At 44.8% G+C, this 25111-nt stretch overlaps 1 protein-coding gene across 8 annotated transcripts in view; it reads left to right on the top strand.

Moving 5' to 3' along the window:
* The window catches only part of RTTN (rotatin), a 173244-nt gene that overhangs the window by 24396 nt on the left and 123737 nt on the right, over positions 1-25111 (top strand). For all 8 annotated transcript variants that reach the window (XR_331929.4, XM_075921044.1, XM_075921045.1 and 5 more), the window contains 7 exons: positions 1999-2114; positions 10239-10409; positions 17761-17973; positions 19456-19568; positions 20376-20502; positions 23040-23165; positions 23747-23863. Coding sequence is in view for 7 of the 8 variants with exons in the window: in XM_075921044.1 (XP_075777159.1) it covers positions 1999-2114; positions 10239-10409; positions 17761-17973; positions 19456-19568; positions 20376-20502; positions 23040-23165; positions 23747-23863 (983 nt within the window). In the remaining variant the exon portion in view is untranslated. The remainder of the gene's footprint in view (positions 1-1998; positions 2115-10238; positions 10410-17760; positions 17974-19455; positions 19569-20375; positions 20503-23039; positions 23166-23746; positions 23864-25111) is intronic.

Here is a 25111-nt window from a genome sequence, read left to right as displayed (position 1 = left end):
GTAGCGCGGCTCCTCGGTGCTACTGGAGCAACCCAGCAGCACCCCAGCTGCTCTGCCTCAGGCGTCCTGATTCAACCCGGCAGCCCCCAGCTGCTCTACCCCAGGGGTAGGCAAGAAAAGACCAGGGAGACGGGGGTGGCGGGACGCCCAAGTCCACCACGGCTTTGCTCCGTCTCCCTGGTCTGCTGACCTGGGAGACGCAGAGCAAAGCCGCAGAGCATGCGGGCAGCGGGACAGTCCAGGCGCGCCGCGCTGTCCCACTGCTGGCGTGCTCCGCGGCTTTGCTCCCCGTCTCCCTGGTCTGCAGGGAGACAGGGAGCAAAGCCTTGGAGCACGCCCGCAGCGGGACAGCCCGGGGCGCTTGAGCCAGCTTCCCCCACCGGCTTCCCCCCGAGGCTTTGCTCCCCGTCTTCCCTCGGGGGAAGCCGGCGGCGGGACAGCCCAGGCACGCCTGGGCTGCCCCGCAGCCCCAGCCCCTCCGCGGCTTTGCAAAGCCTCGGGGGAAGCCGGCAGCGGGACAGCCCAGGCACGCCTCGGCTGCCTGGCTGCCCGAGCCCCTCCGTGGCTTTGCTCCGTGTCTTCCTGGTCTGCAGACCAGGGAGACGCGGAGCAGCTTTTCTCGCCCCGGAGTAGACGGGCGGCGGGACCACGAGGTCCCGCAGTCCGTGTCCTCCGGGGCGAGAAAAGCCCCGTTCGTAACTGCGGATCCGACATAAGTCGGATCCGCGTAAGTCGGGGACTGCCTGTAAGCGAAAAGCATCCCAGTAGCTCTTCCTTATCAAACATAGTGTTGCAATAACTAGAAGAAGGAATTCATCATTTCAGTAAGTTAGTTATTGTGAATTCAGGGTAGTAAAAGGAGATGGCCAGAGTGGAATGTGACTTTTTCATCACAAGAAATGTGACTGGCTGGTGTCTGTAGCATAAAGAATAAAACCTTGTTAAGATCTGAAATGCAGAGAGCAGGAGGTCCCCCTTAGTATTTTTGGTGAATGCACTGTAGTGCATTAACTCTCAAAATGTTCTTTCCAGAAAACAAAGAAAAAGTAGACATGACTAAAAGCTATTGCTGAGTATTACAATGGAGAATATTGATACTAACTTAGTAGCATGAATGCATAAGAAGACTAAATTTATCACTGTTCAGTGTTAAAATGTTTCTAGCCTGAAAAGTGGCTGCTCTACAGGCTGAAACTTTGTAATCCGGAGTTCCCTGGTCCGGCATCATCGGGTGACCCTTCATGAGAGCAATCACGGAGATAGAACAGCAGAGTCACCGGGAGGAATGCAGAGCCCCATTTCCTGGTGGGGGGGGGGAGAAGTGTTAGCTTTCTGTCATGGTTGAGGGCAGCAGCACAGCTGCTGGAGAGGAGTGCAGAGTCCCCTGAGTCACAGTGGGAGTGGTGGGTGGAGGAGCACAGAAATGCTGAGGGAACACAGAGTCCTGCAAATGGCACCTGAGCTACTCAGTAGAGTTCAGAAGCTGCTGGGCTGCAGCGGGGTTGCTGGGTGGAGTGTGGAGACTGCTAGGCAGCAGCAAATTTGCTGGGGGGAGCGTGACGCTCCACAGGACAACATGGGGCTGCTGGGGAGAAAGTGGAGTCTCCATCCACCAGCAGGAGGACAGAGCCCGGACAGCAGCAAAGCTATCTGGGAGAGAATGGAGCTCCTGACTGCAGTAGGGTTCTTGGCTGCTGTAGTGAGAAGGGAGCCCCAGCATGAGAGTGGCTCCCAGATCAGCAGCTAAGCCATGGGGGGAAGTAGAGCTCCCTCCCCCGACGCTGTAGGGAGAGCAAAGTCCTGGGTGGCAGCGGATCTTCCTGGGGAAAAACAGAGTGTCTGGGGGGCACCCCCACACTGCATTGCCCTCCCCTGGTTTGGGACCAGTCAGGTCCTGAGGGTGCTGGACCAGGGACGTACAAGGTGTACTAACATTAAATAATTTAATATGTCGTCTACAGTTGAACTGCTGTAACATCTTTTATATTGTATTCATAGGCAGTAGAAGAGTGATATGGGAAGTTCTCGAATTACTTGCTGAAGATGTGCTTCTTATTGGTGATGCAGTATCTGAAGATGTTTGGGAGGACCACAGCCTCTTTGGGTTAGAGTTGGTGAGTCTGGAAAATTTCTTATGATTAGATCAGGACTACTCAACTTTGGAAGCCCTGCGGGCCACCATAATACTTACAGCAAATGCCAAGGGCCATAACTTAAGTGTGGTTGCATATACATGCAAATATATGCAAATAGCTTCTGTAGCACTAAAATAGCGAAGCAAGATTAACTGCTGCTTAGCCAGTCAGTCCCCAGCCTATAACAATGCTTGGGATTCTTCCGTCCCAAGTGCAGGACTCTGCACTTGTCCTTTTTGAACCTCACCGGATTTCTTTTGCCCAATCCTCCAGTTTGTTTAGGTCACTCTGGATCCTATCCCTGCCTTCCAAATGTATCTGCATCTTCCCTTAGCTTTGGGTTTCAACCCAAACTTGCTGAGGGTGCAATCCATCTCCTCATCCATGTCATTGATAAAGATGTTGAACAAAATGGGCCCCAGAGTCCATCCTTGGGGCACTCTGCTTGAAACTGACTGCCAATCAGACATCTAACTATTGATCACTACCTGTTGAGCCTGACAATCTAGACAGTTTTCTATCCACTTCACAGTCCATTTGTCCAATCCATACTTCCTTAACTTGCTGGCAAGAATTATGTGGGAGACTCTATCAAAAGTTTTGCTAAAGTCTAGTTATATGCCATCCATGGACTTTCCCATGTCAACGGAAATCATAGAAGGCAATCAGGTTGGTCACGTGTAACTTGCCCTTGGTGAATCCATATTGACTATTCCTGATCACTTTCCTCTCTTCCAAGTGCTTCAAAATGGATTTTTTGTGGATCCTCTCCATGATTTTTCTGGGGACTGAGGTGAGGCTGACCAGACTGTAGTTCCTTGAATTGTCTTTTTTCCCTTTTTTAAAATAATTTGCACTACATTTGCCTTTTTCCAATTGTCCGGGACCTCTTCCAATCTCCACCAGTTTTCAAAGATAATGGCCAATGGCTCTGCAATGACATCTGCTAACTCTCTCAGGACCCTTGGATGCATTAAATCTGGTCCAATGGATTTGTGTATGTCTAACTTTTCTAAATAGTTCTTAACGTGCTCTTTTTCCACCAAGGCTACCACTTCTTTCCCATACTGTGTTACCTAGTGCAGTAGTCTGGGAGCTTACCTTGTTTGTGAAGACAGAGGCAAAAAAAGCATTGAGTACTTCAGCTTTTCCCACATCTGTCACTAAAGGCATGTCTAAACTGCATCCCTCTTTTGAAAGAGGGATGTAAATTAGACATATCGAAATTCGAACCCCTCCTTTTTGAAAGATCCTGTATGCCTCAAAACATGAGGTTTACAGGATCTTTCGAAAAAGGGTTTTTTTTCCAAAAGAACTGTGTCTAGACAGCAGTTTCACTTTCAAAAAGCCTTTTTTTGAAAGAACGCATGGTTGCCATTATGCAAACGAAGCATGGGAAATTCAAATCGCAGCTTCATTTGCAATTTAGATATGTCTAATTTACATCCCTCTTTTGAAAGAAAGATATAGTCTAGACATAGCCTAAGTTACCTCCCTCATCCAGTAAAGGGTCCCACACCTTTCCTGACCACTCTCTTATTGCTAGTATGACTGTAGAAACCTTTCTTGTTACCCTTCACATCTCTTGCTACCTGCAATTCCAATTGCACTTTGAACTTCCTGATTACACCCCTTCATGCTCGAACAATCTAATTAAACTCCTTCCTAGTTATCTGTCCAACTTTCCACTTCTTGTAAAAAACATCTTTGTGTTTTACCAGGATTTTTTTTAAAGGTGTATTTTAAAATTGACCTGGTAATCCCTTCAAGAATCAGTAGAAGTTGCTTCCGTGCCTAATTTTGTCTTCTAATGTTGTTGTTGTTGTTGTTTTCTGTTCTCATTGGTGTTTGGAAAGTTTCCCATTTTTTATGATGTGAATTTAATTGGTGTGCTGTTTTTTCTTCTTCCAAGTCAGTTATATAAGGTTAATTAATTGGGAATTAAGGGGCCTGATACAATATTTGTATAACTAAGTAACACAACTGTTTTTAGGAGGTAATAATTCTTGATTCCATCACTGAGTTAAAATACTCTTCTCACATTCCTATACCAGGAAGTCAAGCTGCTATATTAGTCAGCCAGAGAGAAGTACATTTTCTCTAATTTTTCAGATCGGAAATACAATAATTCTGGATACTGTTTACTTTGGAATAATTATTGTTCTTTTTCAAGGACTGTGTGTGAATGCTGCTATGCTTCTAATTAGAGAGTTTAGGTAGCAGTGCTCTGGTCTGCTGTATATGCAGGACAGCCAGCACGCACTGTTTGAAATGGTTACTCCTCATGTGCAGCCAACCATCCTTTCAGTTCCTTCTCTACCACTCTTGGCTTCATTTGGAATTCAGCCATGCTCAAGCGTTAGTGTTAGCTTCTTAGACAGTTTTTTTCTTAGCTGTTTGTTGTTATAGTTAATAGTTGATAGCTGTTAGTGTAGTTTGTTTATTTAAAAAAATGTTTTTGTTAGAATTAGAGTTAGCCAGTTACTAATCTCTTTTTTTCCCTCAAGGTTCATGTACTGCAGAAACCATTTTTTGGACCTGCCTGCTTAACCTAGCTTTAAAAGGTATATAATCTACAGGCTGTCCATCCCTATATCTGACAAACACTCACAGTGTGTCTTCTACTTGGGTGAGGAGCATTCTGCTTGTCCTCACTGCAAGAAACTTACTTAGGACCAGGAAGGCCAAGGAGTTAAAATTAAAAATGATGCTTATGGAGAAGACTGTCTGCCCTGCTTTGGACCCAGAGCACACTACACTACCCAGGCATCTATCTCCTGTGGTGGTCTCAGAGAGAGAACCTCCTGTAAGGTGGAGCCCCAAGGACTCTGACAGGGGTTAGGTGCCTAAAAAAGGTCCCATTCCTCTTCAGGTCTCTTCCAAGGCATCGGCCCAGATGAAAGAAAATCCATCCATCGGCCCAGACAAAAGAAAAGCCACCGGCTCCAGCACCAACTAGACCTCGTGCGGCATTGGCACCGAGCGCCACCATGCCATCACCTATGGCACCGTCGGTACAGCCAAAGCATTCAGTGCCGTTGGCGCATGCTAACCACTCTATTCAGGTGAAATGCTCAGCACCGGTGACACAGACTACACTGACACAAATTACCCCAGTATCAGCTCCACTACTCACTATGCTGGCATCACAAGCATTTACCACCAATCTGGACCTACAGGTATCCTTAGTGCCAGGTACTCTGCTGTTCGATACCGACGACACACCAAACACCACCCGTTTTAGTCTGTCCTTTACACCGGCAAGATTTGTTCCAATGCTATCCAGCAATGAAGATGAGCCTCTGGAGATGCACACACTCAGGCATTTGTCTCCCAGGCCAACCAGACTTTCCAGTGGCAACCACCTCATGGGTACCATCATCAATCCCTCCCAATTGGTCTTTTTGGGAACCCTGGGCTGCATACTGCACACAGCAACCACAGTGGTTGCCACAACCCTCACCAGCACCCAGGTCTCAGGCACTAACTGTCCAATCACCTAACCAGTCCATGACGGAAGATGAAGAGGATGCAGATGTAACTGGGGAGGAGCAAACACCTACACATTTATCATCCTTGTCACTTGATGACATGATCATGCCCCCACTTGCAGAGGATGATTTCAAATTGTTCTAAGAACTGTTTAAGAGAGTGGCAGATTCCCTGGAAATCCCACTTTCAAACATGATAGAGAAGCAGCATAAGCTGACGAATATACTATGTGCCTCTCCACATGCCAAGCTACCCCTCTTTGTGAATGAGGCTTCCATGGATCCAACAAAAATCATCTGGCAAACCCCGGTTACAATACTTCTGACATTTAAGAGGACAAAGTTATATGTAGCGCCCCCCCCATCCTCCTCTCCCCCAAGGGGCAGACTTTCTGTTCTCCCATCCCATACCTAATTCACTTGTGGAGGCAGTCAACCAGAGGGGCAGGCAATAAACAGCCTGTAAAAGACCTTACAATAAGGAATGGAGAAGGTTGGACCTGTTTAGGAGGTAGTCCTACTCCTTAGCCACATTACAAAAAAGCATTGTGAATTAAATGGCATTCCTGGTGAAATATATGTACAATATTTTCAAACAGTGGACAACTTTTATTGAATCCCTACCAGACACTAAAAGAGAATAATTCAGGAAGTATCAATGAGGATGCCCTAATTTTTCTCACAGCATTGTAGGCCTCATTGGACTCAGCCGACGCAATGACCAGATCCATCTCTGCAGCAGTGGTCATGAGATGGGTCTTATAACTGCAACTCTCTGGATTCCCCAGAGGGTTTAGTTTACTGGGGAAGATCTGCCCTTCGAGTGGTCCAAGCTTTTCACCAAGTCCACTGACACCTCTCTGCACATGGTAAAGACTCACGATCCACACCAAAAACCCTCTGCATATGTATCACTGTCACGAAGAGAAAGCAGAGATATGCAGAGATACAGACCAACACTGTTTAGCCAGCAGCATAGACACCATAACAGTAAGCACTGGCAATGCCATAGGAGGTGCAGATAGTTATCTGACCAAACTTTGGCCCCACAACCATCCACCTTCTGCCAGGCTTTTTGAACAGTTGGTCGAAGGATTGACAGTCCCGATGTCTCCAGGGTAGCAATCCATCTCATCCACTCCATTTGGAAGCAGACTAGCCTCATTCTGTCAAGCATGGCACAGCATCACCATGGACAGATGGGTGCTAGAAATTGTCCAAACTGGTTATTGTATTCATTTTTCAATTATCTCCCAACCCCCTTCCCCAGCCCTCTTCAAGGACCTTTCTCATGAAGTTGTGCTCATGCAGGAACTGGACCACCTCATGCTGCTAGGGGCTATAGAGCATGTACCCCAGAGTATAGGGGGCGAGGGGTTGTACTCTTGCTATTTTCTTACAACAAAGATAGCAAGTGGGTGGGTACTTCGAATGTAAGAGACTAGTCAACTAGTTGACTATCCGATAAGCAGTAGCCTATCGGATAGTCGACTAGTGATGTGTCTAGTTGCTTCCCCCTGGGGAGCTAGCTTAAAAGCCGGTTCCTCCAGCACCGTCTCTGTGAGGGGGCAGAGGTACAGCAGGAAATGGCGTGAGTGGGGACTGAAGCAGTCTTTGCTAGCGCCGCTTTTCTGCTTTTGAAATGTACATTTAAAAGGATCAGACACTGAAGAGAGTGCGGGGACAGCGGGGGAGTCCTTTTGAAATGTACAGGATCCACACTGGGGCTCTTGTACATTTCAAAAGGAAACCCCACGCTCCCTGCCAGGCTTCCGTTTTTGAACTGTAGCAAGATCTCGTTATCTACATTTAACATCTCTAGTGGAGACCTATCCGAGACCTTCGCAACCTCAATCGGTTCATTCGCATTCAACGCTTCCAAAACCCTAGCCAGAATAATTCCTGCCTTAGAGAAGGGAGCCTGTCTGTCTACCCTCAACCTCCAGGACACTTATTTCCATATCGCCATACATTGACCACACAGATGCTTCATCCCATTTGCTATTCAAGACCTCTACTTCCAATACAAAGTGCTGCCATTCAGACTCTCAACAGCCCCACAGGTCTTTTTTCCAAAGTTCTAGCAGTGGTGGTGGCGGCACACTTGTGGAAAATAGGAATCACCATTTTCCCATACCTAGATAACTGCCTGCTAACAGCTTGAACAGGCAGTCCTTACTACCAGAGTCTTCTACGACACACTGGGGCTACAGATAAACTTCCAGAAATGCATGCTCATTCCCTCTCAACATCTGAAATTCATAGGGGCAGACCTAAACTGTCTAACAGCAACAGCATCACTACCAGAACACGGATTCTCAGTGATTGTGGATCTCATAACATTAGCACAAGCCAGTTTATGTATCACAGCAAAACGCTGCCTTCAGCTCCTGGGCCACATGCCTTTGCATGTGACCACAGCAGGCCTGGCACAGTATACTGGCCACATGTCCATCACACAAACAAGCAACTCACCATGCCCTGCAAAATAAAGAACTTGCTGTCCTGATGGACCATCCACAACAATGCATGCAAGGGGGTACCCTTCCTACAACCACAGCTGTCGGTAATGATCACCATGGATATCTCCCTGATAGTGTGGAGCTCATTTAGACCACCATGTCTTCTAGGAACAGTGGTCATAGAGGCAGCAAGGGAGAGAGGGAGTAGTCGATACTCCAGTCAACTACTTGCTAACATCCCTGTCCACAGCCATCCTTCCTCCCCTCTGCTTCAGAATATTCCATGTCTGGCACAGAGAAAGAACTGAAGGGACAGTTGGCTGCGCATGTGGAGTAACCATTTGAAGCAGTGCACGCGGGGTGCCCCGTATGTGCAGCCGACTGTGCATTGCTACCTAAACCCTCTGATTAGAAGCAAAGTGGTGCTCAGACACATATGGTGGAGCACCCATACGGACAACCATTTCAAAAAACTCCAATTACTGCACTGAGTGAGTAACCTTCACTTTGGTTCAGTTGTTTCCTACATATTTCATTGCACTTTTGGAATGTTGACTCATAATTTCTACGTATTTAATTGCTTAACACCAGTTAGTCATCTTCAGAATTGATCAGAAGCTTTCATGTTTACAGTAACAATTACCTTCTTAATTTAGCACTGTAAACAGTAAAGAATAAAATGTACCGTATAGTTAAAGATACCCCTCTCATATTCTAGATTCTAGCAATCCAAACTGCTAACAGTTCAATCCACTCCTCTCTCTTGCCATCCAGAGAGCTAATTTCATCTGGTAATGATTTCCATTCACCAACGATTCTATCCATTCCTCATCTGTACTGAACTTCTAAACACTTCTAGAAATCTTATTGTTTCCTGGTAGGGCTAACAGAATCTTCTTATGTTTGAAATACTCCTTTTACCTACTAGTGTAAAGTAGACTTTCAAGAATTTAAATTAGACCCTATAGATTTTAGTATTGAAACAGACTTTAAAATGTGTTTACACAAATAGTACAGAATGATAAATGACCAAAACAGGATAATAGAATCATGGGACTGGAAGGGACCTCGAGTCATCAAGTCCAGTCTCCTGCATTCGTGGCAGGACTAAGCACCATCCATATCAGGAGCAGTCAGTAAGACAGTGGCGGTTTACGAGGGTTAGCATTAGTGGGCTGCCGTCACTATATTTACCCATGCCTTTGCAATCCACATTGGCCAATGGGAGCTGCAGTGGAAAGCAGTGTCCCAGTCTGCCCTGCTTCGTGCAGCTCCCATTAACCAGGTACAGCAATCTGCAGCCAATAGGCGCTGCAATTGCTTGTACCTGCAAAGGTGCAGGTAAATACAGCAGTGGCGGCCTGCCACGGCCTTACCCTGGTGAACCTGATCTGGCCCATGGGCCAGTATTTGCCTGTTGCTGATCTACATAATCCCTAAAAAACCATGAATAGTCTTAAAGGCTAACAAAACATGTAGATGGTATCATGAGCTCTTGTGGGTACAACCCACTTCTTCACATGGATGGAGTATTTAATACTCCATTCATCTGAAGAAGTAGGTTTTACCCACGAAAGCTCACAATACCATCTACATGTTTTGTTAGTCTTTAAAGTGCTACTAGACTATTCCTTGGTTTTTTTTAAGTTTTTCAAGTTACAGACTAACTCGGCTACCCCTCTAAAGCTTTAGATCATCCCTGACGGGTTTTGTTTAACCTGCACTTGAAAATCTCTAGAGATGGAAATTCTACAGCCTCCCTAGGTAATTTCAGTGGTTAACTTCCTTGACAGGAAGCTTTTCTAATTTGGATGGGGGAATACTAATTAGATTTTTTTCACTTAAAAATTAAAATATAACAAACAAAGAAAAAAACCCTCTCAAATCCTCCAACTGGTGTTAAGTATTTCTAAGAACTTTTCAGTGGATATCTGTTTAAATGACAAAACACAGTTTAAGCTTCTTGTGTTACATTTCTGGAAAAGAACATTTCTGGAAAAAAAGAAGAATAAAATGTTGACACTTAGTTGTAACACTTACATAAATATTTCATTTTCGTTCTTGCAATGGTACTGTAGTACTAAAAAAATGATTGGTGATGCTTTCTATTGATAATAATTTAAATTGTATCTTTTGTTTTCACTTTGCAGAAAGATAAGCTGCTGATCATCCTGGATTCACTTGGAGAAACCATATCCTACCACAAAAGTAATGTCAGCTCAGAGCAGTCTGAGCTGATATTAGTGTACCACAGAATGGCATTTGTTAGCATTTCACTTTTCACCGTCCGACTGTTGCAAACACTTCTACCTGTAGAAAAGGTGAGGAGAGGAAAACAAAGTTAGTAATCATATGAATACTGTTAGTGTTTTTACTGTGTTTAGAAAGTAATCCTGTTTTGTCTTTGTATACTAGGAGAGTACAAAGAGGTACTTTTCTAAGGTGAGTCTGGTGGTTGGTTCTGATAGCAGGGTTTGTTGGCAAGAAAGAGGGGACCTGGTGAATTGATGAGGTGGTAGGCTCATAGAGTAGAATAGCTACCTCCACCTTCTCAGTTTTTAAGCTTGCAGGAGCTTTTGGCAAAGATCTGTTGCAGCTTTCAATTTCTGCTAAAGATTTTTTTCATTGACTTTTCTTAGGTTTTTTGTTAGAAAGCAACATTCTTGCTTCCTCTTAGCTCCTGGAATGAGAACACAAGTGTGGATAGGTATTTTGGGAGAGTTAAGAAGAGTCATGAAGTATTACGTTCAGTCTTGAGTCATGATGCACTTTCATGAGATGTATGTTCATTTATGATACAGAGGTCCTACTCTGTATCACCATGAAGAACAAGTGGGTTGGGGCAAGAAGATTCAATCATTGGAATGTGGTAAGGAGCAGCACTATCTCCTAAGTAGTACTTACTCTTGAAGATTCTTTCACTCACCAAGACTGCTGCTAGTGCTGCACGTTGATTATGGGTTCATCATTTCCAAATACCATATCTGGAATCATATTAGATCAGTAGGTTCTTCTTTGAGTGCTTGCTCATGTCCATTCCAATCAGGTGTACATGTGCTGTGTGCATGGATCCTGGAGCTTTTTTCCCTCAGCAGTATCCATAGGGACAGCCAGGGAGCCCTCTGGAGTGGCGCCGGCATATCAGCGCATATATGCCCCTGCTGGCCCCTCCATCCCCTCAGTTCCTTCTTACCGCCCATGACAGCAGCTGAAGCATGTCAGACTTCTGGTCTTCCCTTAGCTTGTAATTAGTGCTAAAGTAGAGTAGTTAGTACCTAGTAAGTTTGTAAATAGTTCTTAAGTATAGTAATTAGTATGTAAATAGGAAGGATAGGAGGACATTGTTCCTCTTCTATGCCTCTCACTGGCTGGGGAGGGAATTCCAGGGCCACACGGCTTCAAGCCTTGTGTGTCCTGTTCGAAACCTATGCCCTGCGGGGATCCTCACGATTCCTGCCTAAAATGTTTGGGTGAGAAACATTCACACACATCTGTAGGATTTGTAGAAGTTTTAAGCCACGGACAAGAAGGGAGAGACTCCAGGCTTAAGCGGCTACTTATGGAGTCTACTCTCCAACCTCCGGTGCCGAAGAAGCCCAGTAGGTGCACAGTGCCCCTTCCTCGGTGCGGGAGATTACTACAGCGCCGCTTAAGCAAAAGACTAAGACTTTCTGTCACTGGTCTCTTTCTCCAGCCCAGAGAAGATCTAAGGAGGTTAGGGGATGGTCCCTGTACAGGACAGGCCAAAAAGTGCTCCCGAAGGAAGGGCACTTGGCCACAAAGGCTCCGGGACAGCCACGCACGGAGTCTGGACATCGGCATATTCCCATCAGGGGAGGAGCCGAAAGAGCCCTTCAGGAACTTAGGCCATCGACTTCGGAGACTTTTGATGTGGCTTGCAATCTGATAGTGCTGACTGCCCTGGAGCCGTTGTCATCGTCTATAACAGAACCCATCATCTTTCCCCATCCTGGTGCCGGGCAGATCGACAGCACACTAGTCAGAACAGTTAATGGCGCCAATGGCATCCCTGCCACCGTTACTGGTACGGATGCCGGAGACAGCCTCTGCATCGCCAGCCACCAGGGTCCATGGACACCCAAGGACCATTGCTACAGCACCAGGAACACTGCCAGCATTACCTCTACCGGTGCCGGACCCAATACAGGCAATGGCACCGACCTTAGCATCAACAGTCATGTCCGTGCTGGCACCGACTCCGACCCCGACCCCAACACTGACACCCGTGCTGGCACCAATCCCAGCACCAACTGTTGCGGCACCGATACCAAACATGGCAGCACTGACTCTCATCTTTGACACCGTTGCCTGCAATGTGGACAACATTAGGAGCACCTAATATTCTACCCCTGTCGGTACCACAGGGACTGGGCATACAGACTACAACCCAAGTATATGCAGCACTGGTGCAGCACCTTTTTACCCCTCACACCGGTTACAACGCTTAGAGGAAAACCGTTGGCTGTGGTTCAACATCGGAGGGAGCAAGAGTCAAGTGCCCCCGCCATAGTTAGCCTCGGAATAGTGCTCAGGCTCGGACGTGGAGTCGCTGAGGTTGGGAAGGTCGTCTTATAGGTCAAGGTCCAGGCACCAATCCCGTTCCCATCACAGGACATCTTATGGCAATCCTGCCCAACGGTACACTTGGCCTCCACAACAATGGCCCTTTTGGACTCTGTGGGCCTACCACCTGGCCCAAGGACCACCCCGTAGGGCATCTGTTTCGGGGTCCTCAGGACGAGGGAGCCTCCCCCTTGGTGCCCCCCCCGTAGAGCCCCACATCTGAAACGGATAAGTCGACTACTATGACTGCTTCCAGACCCCAAGACACTCAGGGCAATGAGGCACCCAGACACCCTCAACCCGAGACCCTACAAGCGGCCCCACCAGCGCAACCAAGTCCCCAAGTGGGCGAGCCAATGGATGAATAGCCTATCCTGAGAGACTCCTCATCGTCCTCTCCTGATGAGGCCCTTGGTGATCCAGCCCCATCGTTACCATAAATGGATGCAAGAGCGCACCAAGACTTGCTAAGAAGGATTGCTGTGAACTTATCAGTGAAAATAGAAGTAGTACAAGAGGAGGCTGACCCAGTGGTGGACATACTGTCAGCAAACACCCCTAGGAGGGTGGCATTGCCACTGATCAAAACTGTGGATAAGTTATTGAAAACTCTTTGGCTAACACCAGCCTCTATCCCTCCCACCCAGAAGGGGGTGGAGAGAAGATATTTCATCCCCCAGGTGGGCCATGAGTATTTGTTCCCCCCCTTTCTCCCCCCCCCCCCGAGTTCCACTGTGGTCCAAGCAGCAAGGCAAAGTGAATGACAGGGACCTCCGAGTCCTACCCCCAAGTCAAAAGAATCCAAAAAGCTGGACCTCTTGGTGAGGAAAACATATACCATCGGGGGCCTACAATTATGTATAGCCAACCAGCAAGCTATGTTAGGAAGGAATGCTTTTAATACATGGTCAGCTATAGAAAAGTTGAAGGATTGCCAACCGCAGGAGGACCTACGAGTTTGTGGCTGTAACTGACGAGGGCAGAATGGTAGCACGCACAGCCTTATAAGCAGCCCTTGACGCAGCCGACTCGGTGGCCAGAACAATGGCTGCTGCCATGGTAATAAGAAGGAGTGCATGGCTCCAGGTGTCAGGCATCCCTGCCGAGGTTCAGAACTCCCTGCATGACCTCCCATTTGAAGGAGGAGGGTTATTCTCGGACCAGACTGATTCAAAATTGCATAATTTAAAGGACTCTAGGGCAACTTTAAAGTCCCTGGGGATACACACACCTGGCCCCCTGAGGAGATCCCTGAACCCCAGACCAGGGGGAAGGCCATTCCAATGGGGGTTCAGCTATGAATGGGGTAGAAGGAGAGGCTGTAACAACATCCGAAATGATCCATCTCGAAATAGAGGCAGGGGTTCGAGATCAGACCAGGATAAAGGACCAACCACATCTCAGAGACTGCACCCCAAGCCCTCATTTTGAGGGCACGGTCAAGGACACCGTAGCACTCAAACTTCAGTTACCCCCTTTTGGTTTCCGTTTATCCCATTTCTCCCAGGCCTGGTCCAGCATAACTTCAGAGCAGTGGGTTCTAGACCTGATAGAAAAGGGTTATTCGATTCCCTTTTCCTCCCCCTCCACTTCCTCACTCCTCCCCATCCCTCTTCAGGGATCCCTCTCACAAAACCCTGCTAAAGCAAGAGGTAGTGAACCGTCTGCACCTCGGAGCAGTGGAACCTGTTCCAAAAGAATTCAGAGGAAGGGGTTTCTATTCCAGATACTTCCTCATTCCCAAAGTAAAAGTGGGTCTTTGTCCCATTCTAGACCTCAGGGACCTAAACTTGTTCATATGGAAAATGAAGTTCAGAATGGTCACCCTAGCCTCCATCATCCCCTACCTCCAGAAAGGAGATTGGTACGCTGCCCTCGATTTAAAAGATGCTTACTTCTATATTACAGTGATCCTTGCCCACAGGAGATTCCTCAGATTTGTAGTGGGCAACGAACACTTCCAGTTCAGTCCTACCATTCGGCCTCACCACAGCGCCGAAGGTATTCACCAAATGTATGGCACCAGTGGGCGGCCTTTATAAGGCACCAAGGCATACATGTTTTTCCTTACCTTGGACGATGGCTATTACGGGTGTCGTCTTGAGAACAAGTGATGAGGCACATCTCAAACACCAGACAAGTGTTTCTCCAACTCGGCCTCATAATAAACGAGGAAAAGTCTACCGTAATTCCCTCACAGGTAATAGAATTTGTAGGAGCCTGTCTGGACTCCACAACAGAGACAGCATTCTGCCCAGACACAGATTTCAGACTATGCACACAGTGATCGTGGACCTTCAGAGGTCCCTTGTATCCATGGCCTGCAATTGTATGCGACTGCTGGGTCACGTGGCAGCCTGTATGTACGTCGTGATGCATGCCAGACTCAGACTGCGTCCACTGCAGAAGTGGCTAAGAACCATCCACAACCCAGTGTGACAGCCCCTGGAGATGGTGGTTACTCTCCCGAAATCAGTCTCGCTAGACTGGTGGATGCAGGAAAAAGTAGTATGTGCAGGAGTCCCTTTCAACAAGCAAGCCCCATCTGTGCAGTTAGTGACGGATGCATCAGATGTCGGGTGGGGAGTCCACTTAGAGTCCACCTTGCAGCGATCACAGCCTTCCACCCAGGGAAGGCTGGAAGGTCAGTGTTCGCTAACAGCATGGTGAAGAGATTCATGAAAGGAATCAATAGACTATTACCATACATACGTCCCCCTATTCCTCCTTGAACCTTAACGTAGTCCTTAAGGGACTTGTGGCCACGATTTGAACCATTAGCCACCTGTTCTTTAAAACATCTATCATGGAAGGTGGCATTCTTGGTAGCGATTACCTTGGTCAGGAGGGTATTAGAGCTACGGGCTCTTTACAGACCCCCCCTTTACAGACCCCCCTTAAGGATAAGGTCAGACTACAACCTCACCCGGCCTTTCTCCTTAAAGTGGTATCTCATTTCCATATGTCCCAGGACATTTACTTACCTGTGTTCTTCCCTAAGCCACCCAAGTCAACCAGAGAGCAGGCTTTACATTACCTGGATGCGAGGAGAGCCATTGCATTCTATATAGACAGGACGAAGGAGTTCCGTAAGTCAGCACAACTCTTTATTTCCATCGCGGAAACAATGAGGGGAGTTCCAGTTTCTGCTCAGTCCTTATCCTCCTGGATCACCTCATGTATTAATGAATGTTACCATGGAGTGGGTAAGACACCTCCCCTCTGAGAGCACATTCCACACGAACGCAGGCAACATCCGTGGCATTTCTGGCACAAGTGCCTATCCTGGACATCTGTAGGGTGGCCACATGGTCCGCCGTACATACCTTCTCAGAACACTATGACATTACGTAGCAGGCCAAAGCAGATACATCTGTTGGAAAGGCAGTTCTGCAGTCTGTAGATAGATATCATTACTCTCCGACTCCACCTCCTGGGACACAGCTTGGGAATCACCTGATTGGAATAGACATGAGCAAGCACTCGAAGAAGAAGAGGTTTCTTACCTCGTAACTGTAGTTCTTCGAGATGTATTGCTCATGTCCATTCCAAATCCCACCCACCTCCCCTTTGTCAGAGGACTTTGGCAAGAAGGAACTGAGGTGGTGGAAAGGCCAGCAGGGACATATATGCGCCGATATGCCGGTGCCACTCCAGGGGACTCCCTGCCTGGCCCTAAGGATACTGCTGAGGGAAAAAAGCTCCAGGATCCGTGCATGCTGCGCACGTACACCTGATTGGAGTGGACATGAGCAACACCTCTCAAAGAACTACAGTTACAAGGTAAGTAACCTTTGCTTATGTAATACAGTAAATATTTGAATTGACCTAATTATGTGACTGACTTATAGAAAGTTCATTTGCTTATATTGATTAACTGGGTAAGCATTTTAATAGCATAAAAGCATCATTTTATCACTGCTATGTTTTTCATGCTATTCCACGTGTTTTGAAGTTTGCAAGACTATGCTGCCCTCTTCTTGTTAATAGAAAATTTAACACTGTTCAGAAAGAATTATTTTTGTTCCACTTTCTGTACGTATTAAGATATTTGAACTTTTGTCTGATGGTTGGATCATTATGTACCATGATAATATCTTATATTTTGTAGGAATCTTAAACTTTTAGGTTATCATGATGTAATTTTTTTGCAAAAAGTAAACACCCTGCAATTATCTAAATTGTAGACAGTCAAAAATTAGAGCTCTCTTTAGAGATGGAGTCTTTAGAAACCCCGGTAAGTTTTGTTTTTTTTATTATATTTAATGACCTTGTTTGTATTTTTAAACATTTTTTTTTTACTGCTTTGCTCTTCAGTGTAACTTTTTTTTTTTAGAAGTTTTGGAACTTAACACTCATTGTCGAGGAGGATCATTTTAACTGATACAACTCTGATGTACCATGAATTATATTGTACCGTTTAAAGTATATGCTTTCTCTCTAGCCCCTAAACGTTATAGATATATCAGTTTATTTATAAACACTAATTGTATTGCTATCATTTTAAGTTCAGTAAATGGGATTTTTTTTAAAATATTTTTTTTTATCTTGTGTGTGGACCAGAGTTGAGTAATGTAGGTCTGATTTACCAATTTGACCTGAGTGATCACTTACTGCAATCAGAGCAAGTTCTCATCTGGTAATATGTTGCAATGTCGTGCAGTTGTAAAGTTGCAAGTATTTTACGGATTATGAAGGTAACTGTAATGAGAACATTCAAAAAGGCCCAAGACTATAGAAATAGTTGAATCTCTGTGTTACCTTCTGGTGGTTAATCATTAGAGACAATTTAATAAATTAGTGGAGACTCCTATCCTGCAGCTGGACTATAAATATATATATAACTTAAGCACAGATTGACACCAAAAACTTACTGGTTCCCTTCTGTTTACCTAAAGCTTGAGCGGATGGAGGCATGCTTATATAATCTGGAAGTTGCTTTTCAGATCTTCCGTTTTTTGCAAAGCACTAAATAGCAGCATTGAGAATTGTCTTTATTATTAAATTCAACTTTAGAATTATTTAGCTAATGTTTACACTGTAATTTAACCATTTTTTCCTCTTTCTCTCCCATCATCTTTTCTCAAGGCTAGCAAAGTGTTACCAGAGAGCTTGGTGACTGCTTTATTTCTTCTATCCTTGGACATGCCTTTTTCCTTGGAATATCCCAGCATTCATGAGTCTGTTGCAGCCTATTTGGAGCAGATGAATTCTGAGAGCTACAGTATTTATAAACAAGCTTCCGAAGCTGTTTATTCAATTGACTGCACCTGTAACTTTATGATGGATGTCCATAAGGAGGTATGGAATTCTAGTATATAAATTATATTGAGAAACCTTTTCAAAATAAGAACAAACTAACAAAAACTAGTGATCAAAATTGGTATGAGACTATTCATTATTCTCTGTTGATATGTGTACTAGTCTGAGACATGAGGTTAACAGACAGTTTAATATCAACCACAGAGTTCAGAAAATGTGTCAAATGCAGGATGAATAACTAAGGAGACATTGCTGTGTGAATTTATAATTAAAAAGGTATGTATTCTGGGTATAGTCACAGAGATCCCTTTGAGACTGTCACTTGATGAGCTAAAATACCTGAGCTGTGCTCGCCTATCTGCACTTTGAGTGTCCCACCACTCTGTCCTGCTGAGCCATTCCCTCCAGTCTCCTGCAGAATTGGGGTCACAGAGCAATACAGACACTGAGATTAGCTAACCCAGCCGGCGAATGCATGCTGGGCTCCCCCCCAACCTCCATGCATTGCACTGTGCTCCTGGCTCCACTCCTACAGAGCGCAGGGAAATGGACCACGGATGTTGCCAGACCAGAGAGTTCTGTTTTATAGAGGTTCAACTAATTTCTTACCCTAACAGTAGTTCTAATAATCTAATGTTTTCTCACAAGCTGAGAAGCCTCCCAATGTGGACCTGATCCTTCTCTCTGTTCAGTCTTACATGTTTCCAGAAGTCATTTTAGGTGGTAAGCAGGGTAGGCTTACTTAAGCTTTATATTGCAGAACTTGCAGCATGTAACCGCTGAGATCAGTTACACGGTTACCTATTTAACCTACTTTTGACATCCCTGCTCTGTTGTATTCTAGTTCCAATGTTGCAAATTGCTGGGCACCCTCTGTTTGTATTAGAGTCAAAAGGAATAGAGGAAGTTGCACATGTCGGGGGAATTGAAAAGCTCACAAAATGTCTAAATGTGAGCATTTTGTAGTAGCAAACATGGACAATTGTAATTTATGTTTAAAGTATTTAATACAGGCAGTCCCCGGGTTACACGGATCCGACTTGCATCGGATCCCTACTTACAAACAGGGTGAGGCAACCCCGCACTAGCTGCGCCCCCCCCCAGCAGACCAGGGAGACGCGAAGCTAGCGCTCCCCCACAGCAGACCAGGGAGACGCCGAGCGGCTTTTCTCAGCAGACACCTCAGCTTGAGAATAAAGGACTGAGGGAAGTGAGGTGTGGGAGAATAAAACTGAGCTCTGGAGAAATGTTTGGCTAGAGTTTCCCCTACAATATGTACCAGTTCTGACTTACATACAAATTCAACTTAAGAACAAACCTACAGTCCCTATCTTGTATGTAACCCGGGGACTGCCTGTAGTAATTGTAACTTGTAACCCTGATTAACCATGTGGAATGGTGTTATTTTCATTAGAGAGATACTGGCAAGATGTAAATTGGCAGATATCACTAAATGTTTAGTCCTCAGAATGTATAAATGTATTTTATTTTTATATTAAATTTGCCTCTTTTTTTTTTAAGGGAGAAAAAAAAATATTTGAATTAGTGGAATTGGCAGATAAAGCACTAAAGAGTCTTCCTTATCATCAACACTTTCCCTTGCTTCAGGAGATCATCCACATTTGCTTGAATATGTAAATAAATTATTATTTTAAATTATTACTATTTGAGAAAGTACATTGTTTTCTTTGTGTAAAAGAAGGGTGTTGCATATGTTACAGGTGAAGTGTGGGTTTTTTACTTGTTCTAAATTATGGTCTTGTTACCACCATTAATTTATCCAACCATATCTTAAAAGAAAACAGCAGTGCAAAGTTTGTTACTAGACTAGTTACAAAAATGGGTAGAATATTAGGATTTTTCTAAAAGCATCTTAAATATATTTGAATGTCAAGGCCACTGTTTTAATTATGATACATCACTCGAAAATGCAATTAGAAAGTAACATTAAGGAGATTAATTAAGGACACTTTTGCCTTTGAAGCTTAAATGTGGAAATGAGGAGTAGCCCTTAAAACCTTTTTAGAAACTTTTCTCTTTACTGGGTTGTCTCTCCTTCCCCTTTTGACTGACTTCTGCTCTGAGGCCCATCTTTTTTCTTCAGTGGTTCTGGTAGCAACACTTTCTACAGGAAATACCGCCTGCATCTGTTGTAAATTCCAGAGGGAATTTATTTACCATAAATCTGGCACTGGGGCTGGTTGTCTCCCTGAGACTCCAGGGTTTGGAAAAGGCCACGCTAGCCTCCCTTGAACATGATGACCATTTGTACTTTAGAAGGAATGTTGCCTGTGTGTGCCCTGCAATACACTGGATGTTATGATAATTTTTACAGAAGTTCTTCATGTCTTACTCTGTAAAAGAAGCTTATTTATCAATATGCTACGATAAACCATATAGAAGCTAATTTATTTTGTATATTTAACTGTTTTTACTTGCAGCTGGAAGTCTGCCCAGGCTAGTTCATTGCTGCAGGAGGAGAGTCAGAAGGTGCTTCTCCGTCTGTTGTCCCATCCTCTGCTGATCATAAAAAATGAAGCTTACCATTGCTGTCTGGAAATTGTTAAGGTTAGTGCTATATATGGGTCTTATGTTCTTTGGAAAAATGGGGGTTTCTTTAAATTTATCCGTGATATTACAATTTATTCTGTTTCCAGTCTGCTACCGTATTTTCCGGCGTATAAGGCTACTGGGCGTATAAGACGACCCCCTAATTTTTTAGTTAAAAGATAGGGTTTCGTCTTATACCCCAGCGCCCCTCCGCCTCCCCGGCTTTGCTCCCGGTGTCTCTGGTCTGCTGGAGACGGTCCCCAGCAGACCAGGGACACCAGGAGCAAAGCCTCTGAGGACGCCCCGGCAGCAGGACAGCCCCGGCGCGCCTGGGCTGCCCCGCCGCCGGAGCCCCTCCCTGGCTTTGCAAAGCCTCGGGGGAAGCCGGCGTATAAGACGACCCCCGATTTTTGGGGGATGTTTTTTAACATCAAAAGTCGTCTTATACGCCGGAATATACGGTATATATGATCTGGATTTGAAGATTGATGTTTTATTTGTACAGTAAAATAATTAAGTTTAACTTGTTTTGGTACAGATTGTATTATCTATAGTGGCAGGAAATTCCAGAGTCTAGGATTCATATTTTAGAAATCAAAACTATATCTGTAGCATTTTTCCCAAAACCCTTTCTATATCCAGCATGCCATTAATTTTACTTCATCATCATCATCATCCTTCTCTCTCTCTCTCTCTCTCTCTCTATATCTATATCTATATCTATATCTATATCTATATCTATATCTATATCTATATCTATAGTAGCCCAGTGTCTGTAACGCTGACGTACACGTCCACTGTCCGTCTACATCAGCGCCCCGCCCCCCCTTCCTCTCCCTCCGTGGCGGCCCGGCTAAGTGCTGCGCTGCTCAGCTGGGCCCCGGCGGGGGAGCAAGTGATGGCAAGTGGCTGTTTGGGGTCCATGCTCGCTGCTTGCTCCCCCGCTGGGGCCCAGCTGAGCGGCGCAGCACCGGCGCTGCTCAGCTGGGCCCCCAGCGGGAGCGCTGCTCAGCTGGGCCCCCAGCGGGAGCGCTGCTCAGCTGGGCCCCCAGCGGGAGCGCTGCTCAGCTGGGCCCCCTGCGACAAGCGGCTGTTTGCTCCCCCACTGCAGCCCAGCTGAGTGGTGCTGGTGCTGCGCCACTCAGCTGAGCCCCGGTGGGAGGGGAAAGGGAGGGTGCTGATGTACACGGCCCCCCCCCCCCCTTCCTCCTCTCGCCATGGCGCTGAGTGATATGCCCCTCAGCAGGGCCGCCGTGGGAGAGGAGAAGAGGGGGAGGTGACATAGACAGCCGCACCCCTTAACTGTGTACGTCACCGCCCCGCCCCTCCTCCCCCGCAGCGGCCTGGCTGAGCGCACAACACTCAGCCAAGCTGCCACGGAGGGAGGTGAAGGGGGCGGGGCAGTGATGTACACAGCCAGGGGGCGGGGGCCGTGTACATCACCGCCCCCCTTCCCCTCCTGCTGTGGCACTCAGCTGAGAGCTCCGACCCTCAGCTGGACCACCGGGGGGGCCAGCAGCACAAGGGGCTGTTTGGGCTCCCCCGCAGTGGGAGGGAAAGGGATGGCGGTGACGTACAAACCTCGTAGAACATTTTAAGGCATTTTGGTGAAATTCTGTTCCCATTGTAGTTGATGGCAATACCCTATTGACTTCAGAAGAGCCAGAATTTTTTCCTTGGTCTCTCCCCCCACATATATTTTTTTAATATGTGGATTGTAGCTATCTAATGTAGCTTTTGCTGTTTGGGAAAATGTGTACATACTGCGTGAGATTCATATTGTATAGTTAGATTCTTTTTACTAAAACTTTTTTAGGAACCCCCCTGTGGTTTTATATTTAGGAATTTCACATAGACCATTCCAGAAGATTAAAACAACATTCAGCCTTTAAAAAGAGTTAATGAAAGATCAGTGTCCACAGCCTAGTGTGCTTGGGATTCTCAGTTGAGAGACAAAGATGTCTTATTCCTTAGTGCTCTGCTTTGAGAACAGTGGTCCTCTAAAATGCTCATGAAATGACTGTATGAATTAAGTTACCAGATTGTAGCAGAAAGAAAGGAGGATAGCAATAACCAATCAAAAATAAAATATTTGTAGCGTGTCATAAAATTATGAAGCAATAGTAGCATCAATATTTATAGGCCGCCCTCACTATAAATCCAAGATACTTTCCAAAAAACTTGGACTTCTAGCGAAACAACTTAAAGCAGAGAGGTTTTTTTCCCATGGCTGACTTCTTTTTGCGCAAATTGGGGGTGCGTTTTGGTGCGACTTAAGAGTGGGGAATAGGAGGAACTATAATGCATCAATTCCTATAAGCATAAATGACTAGTGTGGAACGGAAGCATTCCGGGGCAACTTAGAGCAGGGATGTCCTGTACTCAATAGCCCTGGAATGCTTATATTTAACGTAGTAATTGTCTGTTTTAGCATAGTATGCTCAAGTCCTTATCCCTGGAACGCAAAAAGTGAGAAATAGCATCTGCCAGACAAGGTATAGAAATGGGAACTTCCTTGAATTTTAAAATTAACTGTTTACTTGTTTTTGTTCTAGGAAAGTTTAGGTATTCATAATGTCACAAAACCCGGGCCTTCGATTTGTCATGGAGTTCATTTTCTTCTTCATCCAAAAGTTTTATATGAAATTTCTACATTTGGGCTCCAGGAGTCTAAAAATGAGGTACAATATTTTTAAAAATCATGGTTTTCAGTCTTATATTGAGAGATAAAAGATCATTTTAAATTTTCAGGAACTGTAACAAAGTTAAAAGTACCTTTTACTAAGAAAGTGATAATAAAACTAAGAGGGGGATATTGAGCTTGGAACCATAATTTGGTATAGTTGAGCCTGCGATTTTTGTGCAACCAACCTGCTCTGTGGAATGGAACAGCAGTCTCATTGTCTTCCCCCCTTTGCCATTTTGGGATGAATGAAGGGAAGATGGTCTGAGCTTAGAGACTAAGGGTTGCAAGTCTTTGCACAAACTGTATAAGGGAGAAGAAACTCCATGTTCCTTCTCTGTGGTCTCCTTTAAAGGTCTTTTGAAATCTAAGCTCAATTGTAGAAGACAATAATAAACATAGCAAGTAATAGATTCTAGTGTATATAGATTACACTTAATTATAGATGTTTCCTCTTTCAAAGTCTATTCATGTACAAGTTAGAAATAACAGTTTAACTTCATATTGTGGGATCAACAAATTGACCTAGCCACCATGTTCTTTTTTTATTACATTATTTTATTCTTTGTTGTTGTTCAGGTAAACTCTGCTGCCAAGGCCATTCTGATGTATCTCCTGCAGGGACAATTGATGATGACAGCACTGACGTGGAACAAGTTTATTGAGGCCCTCTATCCTATCATTCCAATTTTACAGGTACCCACAGCTTTTGTTAAAGTGTAGTTTATCTTGAGCGTAGTTCAAACATAGTTTCTTTGATTACTTTACTATAAGAACACTTTTATAGTGCAACACAGAGAAAGGCGTAAGCAAAGAGGCAACATTTGCAGATGATAAAAAACTACTCAAGATATTTAAATCCCAAACTGACTGTGAGAACCTACAAAAGGATCTCATGAAATTGGGTGACTGGCAACAAAATGGCAGAATAAATTTAATGTTGATAAATGATAAGTAATACACACTGGAAAACATAATCCCAACTATACATATCAAATAATGGGGTCTAAATGAGCTGTTGCCACTCAAGAGGGATCATAGCATCATTGTGGATAGTTCTCTGAAAACATCCACTCAGTGTGCAGCAGCAGTGAAAGACGTGAACAAAAGGTTGGGAATCATTAAGAAAAGGGATTAAAATACTGCCCCTCTATAAATCCATTGTATGCCTATGACTTGAATATTGTGTGCAGATGTGGTCACCCCCATCTCAAAAAAGATATGTTGCAGTTGAAAAAGGTTCAGAAAAGGGCAACAGAAATTATTAGGAATATGGAATGAATGCTATGTGAGGAGGTTAATAAGAGTTATCAGTTTGGAAAAGATGATACTGTAGAGGTCTATAAAATCATGGCAGTGTGGAAAAAGTAAATAAGGAAGTGTTATTTACTTCTCATAACACAAGAACTAGAGAAGACCAAATTAAATTAATAGGCAGCAGATTTTTTAAAAATGAAGTATTTTTTTCATACAGTGTACAGTCAATCTGTGGTGTGCCTTGCCAGGGGATGTTGTGAAGGCCAAGATTATAACAGGGCTTAAAAAAGAACTGGATAAATTCATGAAGAATAGATCAGTGATGGCCAACCAAAGCTAGTGAGTGGGCTGCATGAATGGCTCTCCTTTGTTTCAGGGGGCCAAAAGATTGATATATGCCATGTGCACTAAACATTACTCCCCAAATAAAGATTAAATACATTAATATGTAGCATACCGGATATTTCAAAAATAAGTAAAAATGCTTTAATCATTCATATATTAGAAAAGTTGTAATCAACTTCAACTAATAAAAAAATTATGTTCATTTTAAAATAAAGCATATTCAGTGTGACTTCTGGTTAGATCTGTCCTCCACAAACTTTCTCGGATTAGGAGTAAGGGATGTGCAGATGCTTTGCAATTCAGTACTGAGGTTTCCATCCATTAAGTCTCTGTCCAGTCTGT

This window comes from Pelodiscus sinensis, chromosome 2 (assembly GCF_049634645.1).
Source record: "Pelodiscus sinensis isolate JC-2024 chromosome 2, ASM4963464v1, whole genome shotgun sequence".
Taxonomy (NCBI): domain Eukaryota; kingdom Metazoa; phylum Chordata; order Testudines; family Trionychidae; genus Pelodiscus; species Pelodiscus sinensis.
This window is presented reverse-complemented; position numbering and strand designations above follow the sequence as displayed.